This window comes from Gymnoscopelus microlampas (assembly GCF_963454915.1).
Source record: "Gymnoscopelus microlampas genome assembly, chromosome: 13".
In the NCBI taxonomy this organism is placed as follows: domain Eukaryota; kingdom Metazoa; phylum Chordata; class Actinopteri; order Myctophiformes; family Myctophidae; genus Gymnoscopelus; species Gymnoscopelus microlampas.
In genome coordinates this window covers 31,061,358-31,067,257 of record NC_139950.1, presented here as the reverse complement: position 1 = coordinate 31,067,257, position 5,900 = coordinate 31,061,358, and the positions used below count along the sequence as shown (strand labels likewise).

Genomic DNA, 5,900 nt, shown 5'->3' with positions numbered 1-5,900 from the left:
ACTGCTCTGGTAATGTTTGGATCCATTGTGGGTTATGCATGTTATATTTTTAGAATAAGGTTTGTCTGTATAAATATCCGTGTCTCCACAACCAACATAGCAGCTCAATGGTAACAACTCAGATATTGTCAGTAAATCAACAGTCTTAATCTAAATTCAAGCACAATGAAAATTACATTAAAATGTTTTAATATTTAAAAACAAAAGGCTATTTTTGGCTAAACCATCAATTCAGCTGCTGATACAGTATACAGTATATTAAAGTTTACTGCTCATACACACATATCCCTATGTAATGCCTGAGCCCACAAGCTGATAAGTGACCATGTCCTACTTCATTCACCACCTTTCAGCTTTAATGTCTTACCACGTGCTGTTTTACATTTCTGACAAATAAAGTCTTGGATTGTAGCTTTAAACCAACTTAATGTGGTGTAAAAAACCTACTGTGATGGGAATATCATAGTATACGTATATCTACAGTAGTTGTGTTGTATGTGGATACAGCATATTATTTAGATAGGTTAGTGGATCTAGTACATGTCACAGGGTATAGGAAGGAAAAGAAAGACCCAGGAAGACAGCATGCCGCCCAGGAATGCTGGCACATACCAGCCAGAGTCAAGACAGCATGGCACACGTCAACCTTGGCATGCCCTCCCCATAGTCCCCATGGTGCACGACATGAGACCAGCCCATGACCCAGTGAGGGGTGAGGCCTCCGTCTGACAGCCCCCCACCTGCATGACCTTTACCCTGCTTGGCCTCCTGGAGGGGCCAATCACCTTCTGGCCAAACAGCCCTGCAGGAGATACAGAACCACACATGGAGCTGCACAAAACAGGCAGAAAGTGACACAAATGGATATGGACATACTCATAAATGTACACATGTGGAGAGAGCTATAGAAATGGTAAATGGTGCATTTATATAGCGCCTTTATCCAAGGCACTTTACAATGTGCATTACACTCACCCATTCATACACCGATGGCGGGGGAAACCACGCAAGGCACCAAACTGCTCATCAGGAGCAATTAGGGGTTCAGTGTCTTGCTCAAGGACACTTCGACACTAACCCTGGGGGAGCCCGAGGTCGAACTGGGAATCTTCCAAGCAGCCGCTCTACCTCCTGAGCCACTGCTGCCCCAATAGATGAGAGATAGACAGGAAGACAGGACAACAGCAATGAATTTGATTCTATTATTTCATTTAAAATAAGGGAAATCACTATTCACTTGATATAAATGGGGAGAGACTAGTGAATGCATGTTTTCCCGATGAAAGTATATATACATATATATATATATATATATATATATATATATAGTATATATATATGTATATGTATATGTATATATCAAGAGTGCACAAATGTAACCAAATGGTCGATTTGTTTACATTTGCACGTATATCAGGGGTTATTCTGAGCTCTCAGAGTTAAATGAAGATTTTACATTGCATAACCATTTGCTTGACATGTCTTTTGAGAGAAGGCCTTGACCTCACCATTTGTTTTCTGACCTCATATCACTGCACAGTTTTATTCACAAGGCTTTGAGGTCATGAAATCAGACTCCTGTTACGCCCTTTTCTGTTCCTGACAGATTGAGTGTTTTGTCTAAAATACCAGTCACAGTGTGCTATGCCATAATGGTCTCTCTCAACTTTAATGAGAATGTTTGAATAGATGTCTCATCCATTTGACCTTCAATACACTTCATTTCATGTCATTGTATCTGGTCTTACATGACTCCCTCTCTTCTCCTTCTCTGAGGGACTGACTCAATTATTGCAGGACAATGACCTCTCCAGGATCAACTCCAGCACCTGAGCAGTCCAGACACTGTCCGTCCCACTTGGAGCTTTGGCTCCCTCTCACTTCACCATAATGTAATAGAAAATATCTTACATACAGAACAAATGTATAACCGTATCTGGTCTGGAGGTCAGTAGCGTGGATCACAATTTTGAATTAAGGTAAAGATTTTTTCCAATAACACAAAAATGCCAGTATGTCCAATGATTTTGCAGGGTTGTTTCAGCAGAAATAAAAGTACTATTTAATTGTGTGTAGTTGAATAGTGTAGTTATGCAAAAAGTAGAATACAAAACTGTTATTGTGTCAGCATAAATATATCTATATTATTATAAGTTAGAGTATACCCACTGAGCATTTTTCGGTCTAATAGACGTATAAAACACGTCTAAATGGCCCCTATACGGCTAGGCTAAAACAGGTTTATAATTGGTCTACTGGTGAAAGTTTTTTAGCGGTATAGGTTTAGCCTAGCCGTTTAAAAGACGTCTATTCAACGTCTATATATATACCTCTTAGACGTCTAAATAACAGCTAATATACGTCTAAAGCTATATTTAGACGTTTGTTAAACGTTTATTTTTATATCAAATGTATACCCCATAGACGTTATTTAGACGTCATTTAAACGTCTATTTAATTATAAGGATATGAATACTTATAATTAAACCCAGACGTTTAAATAAGATCTAAACTTATTAGCATTAGATAGACTACCTTTACAAGACATATATTCATTTAAAAGCCTCAATATTTAATGCAGATCCAGCTTCTCTATTTAAAAAAAAATACTAAAGGGAACAAATTTAACCTGTTATCCTTACCTTGATAAATGTGGTAATGTAGTCCCAGGATGTTCTGACAATGTATTTACATTGTTATCTTTATGGATATTTTAAACAGCTTTGAGTGTAACACTAATGTCATTTGTACTGTACAACAGGATATAAATAAATGTATTTATGTTAAGATTTGACTATCCCTCAACTACATTTCAATCACAACATGTTTCAACAATTTTTCAAAATTGAACTTTTTTATTCCTTAACTTATTTTTCTACTCATATTGAGTGAAACAATGGAGGTGCAGGTAAGAGTTAAGAACCAAACCAAATATAACAATTTGTTGAACTTTACTATACTTTGCTATAGAAAAGCACACACACATATATATTTAACTATCATACACATGATCCCTCCCCACACACTCAGTTTATTACACACACTCTGCATCTGCGTAAATAGCAGGCAAGCAGCAGCCAGCTTCCCAAATGCACTTTGCCCAAAACTGTGAAAACATGCTGTGCTCTGAAATTGAATTAGAACTGCCTTAAGTTTTAGATAGGATTTAGAAACACGGCGGTATGTGCGTCTTCTGGGAGCTAAAGCAAACATAACTTGTAAGTTAATGCCTTTGAACACTGCCTCAAGGGACAAATCTAAGGCATTCTTCTTCTCACCATACCAATACTCATCAAATATATCTCCACATTCCACTTTGAAAGGTTAGGCCTACAGTATATCTTTGTCCTGAAAGAGGTATTTTTTAGAGCCTGTTAAAAATCCTTGTGATATTATCACTATCAATCCTCACAGGTTGATCAATTCTTGAAAGTGGCCAAAGAGCACAGAGATTGTGAAACAAAGCAAAAACTGCATTTCAAAGCAGTGACCTGGCTTAAAAATCTTGAAAATGATTGACCAGGAGAATAAAAGTGTGACAGCAACATTATGAAATGGCTTGCAGCAACAAAGAAACACACAAGGCTAGGAACATGCATGAAACACACACACACACACACACACACACACACACACACACACACACACACACACACACACACACACACACACACACACACACACACACACACACACACACACACACACACACACACACACACACACACACACACAGGATTATGGTGGTATGGTGCAGACTTCAAATTTTCAAGGGGTGAGTAATCGATAGTCATTTTGGGGTCCTTGGGGTCCTTGTCCTTGACCTCTTGTACCCCCCCCCCCCTGCCACTTCGAGCTGGCGCCTGCTTGAAGTGGTCGGCTATTGAGGCGCTGACCTGGGCCTCCGTTGCCTCTGCAAAATTCTGCCGAACAGCTTCTGCAATCAAAACAATGACAAATATCTACTCTCAGACTTGACAGTAGCCATTACAGAGATTGCCACATATAGTCCAGACAAATTGTCATTTGTTAATGTATGTCATCATGTCAGTCACACATTTATAACATGAAGAAGCATCAACAAAGAACTAGCACAGACAATTGTTCTATTTACCCTGGATAAGGGAAAAGAAGTTTGTACTCTTGAACGGCCTCTTTTTTTGCTGCCCACCACCGGACATATTGTATTTCCGCATCAGGCCATTGGTGAAAAGTCTGAAACAGATTTTTTTTTAAAGCAGATACATTCTCAACAGCATGCGCTAGCAGCTTGTAATGAAGACAATGTATATGGAACAGCAATAATACACTGACTACCACATTGGAACCCCCCCCCCCCCCCCTCCCCCCACATTATATTTCTTTTTCTACAGTGTCATGTTATTAAACTTCAATTTGTATTCATACCTGTCCAGGATCTTTCTTGTACATGCCCTCACGTCGTACCCCCCAATGTGGGACAGCTTTGAAATCTGTATGATATTACAAATTATCAACATTGATGTAATCGTTTTGAATTCAAATTATTTAAAGCATATACTTTTTTGTATTTACCATTGAATGTCGGAATCGTTGCTTCTCCAGCTCCTTAGACATGAGGTTGAACTCCTCCTCGTCGTCTATTGGCAACGCTCCACCCTCATCATCACTTTCTCCCCGATTGTTGAGTGTCCTCAATTCATCGAGGATCTCCAACAGCGTCTCCACAACGACCTTCTGAAACTCTGAGTAAAAAAACAAAATATTAACCTAAACACTTGCCTTAACAGATATGACCACTTTATTTCAAATTATTTTAAAACCTTAAAATACTTCCATTCTTACTTTTCTCGGGCATAGGGTAGTCGTACACCTTCTTCTTTGCTGTTAAATTATAGAATGAAACAATAAATGTTGTATTAAAGGTTGAGAGTCTGGTGTGGCTGGCTATGTGATGCTGCTTTACTTTTGGCTTGTCAATACATAAAATTAATTGTTTTCCAAGATCAAAATCTTCCTCTCTCCCCCCCAGTAAGATCACTGCCAAACTTGATAAAAATGTACCTTTTGTAATCCTGGGACTTTTTGGTCCTCTACTTCCAACACGCTTTCCTGATGGTGAAAGACAAGCCAATTACATTTCATACTTGCGACATCACTATTTAAGATTACTGCTATAGTCAATCTGTACCTTGTGGGGTCTGGCCATTTCTGAAGACTGACGGTCTATTTGGTGGGCTAGGAGTCTCTGTTGAGAGAGGGCTAGGAGTCTCTGTTGGGGGAGGGGGTAAAGGAAGTAACTCATCTTACAAAGTCACCAGTTACACTGTATATCACTGTGAAACTAAATACTTTTTTACCTTGTTGAGTCCTTTGCCTTGGACTCCTTCGACTTGGAGTGCGATGCCCTGTTGAGGGCAAAACAAATCAAATTGCACATCTTAATCACACCATCGTCATCACTGTTACAGCAAATACAAATCTATCTTTGATAGTCCTGTTTCTTTGATTGAAACTATAGCCACTGGGGTGGAAAACAATTAAATTATACATCCAAATTAAATCTTTGCTATGCCATCTCAAAATCTGTCAGCCTTGCCATCTACACTTACAGTTTGATCTCTGTGAGAGAACATCCCTGGCTAGTCCAGTAAGCCGGATGTTGTTGTCATCTGCAAAAAAAAAAAATGTTTTAATGTTACAGCTTTCACATACAGATCTATTATATAATCAAATAAAATGTAAAACATTTTTCTCTGTACTGCGAATATCATCTGTTGATGACGAAAACTTCAGTCGCCGACTGCACAATCACCCTTGTGATCACCTCTGGGGGGGGGGGGGGGGCAATTCAATTTCTTATTAACAGTCACCATTGTGATCTCTGCTATAATCAATAGAATTTACCTTGTGGGGTCCTG

The 5,900-nt window shown here is 38.9% G+C and overlaps 1 protein-coding gene across 1 annotated transcript; it reads right to left on the bottom strand.

The window, feature by feature from the left end:
* Nucleotides 1-621: 621 nt before the first annotated feature.
* LOC311058620 (uncharacterized protein) lies at nucleotides 622-5,603 on the bottom strand (the record flags this gene model as incomplete). The annotated part of the gene is made up of 10 exons (XM_084076081.1): nucleotides 5,592-5,603; nucleotides 5,340-5,387; nucleotides 5,171-5,251; nucleotides 5,044-5,091; nucleotides 4,825-4,863; nucleotides 4,555-4,724; nucleotides 4,408-4,472; nucleotides 4,115-4,215; nucleotides 1,079-1,142; nucleotides 622-802 (listed from the first exon to the last, which is right to left on the bottom strand). The coding sequence occupies exons 5-10, from the start codon at nucleotides 4,835-4,837 to the stop codon at nucleotides 622-624; spliced, it is 594 nt and encodes a 197-aa protein (XP_083932207.1). The 5' UTR covers nucleotides 4,838-4,863; nucleotides 5,044-5,091; nucleotides 5,171-5,251; nucleotides 5,340-5,387; nucleotides 5,592-5,603.
* Between the last annotated feature and the right edge of the window lie 297 nt (nucleotides 5,604-5,900).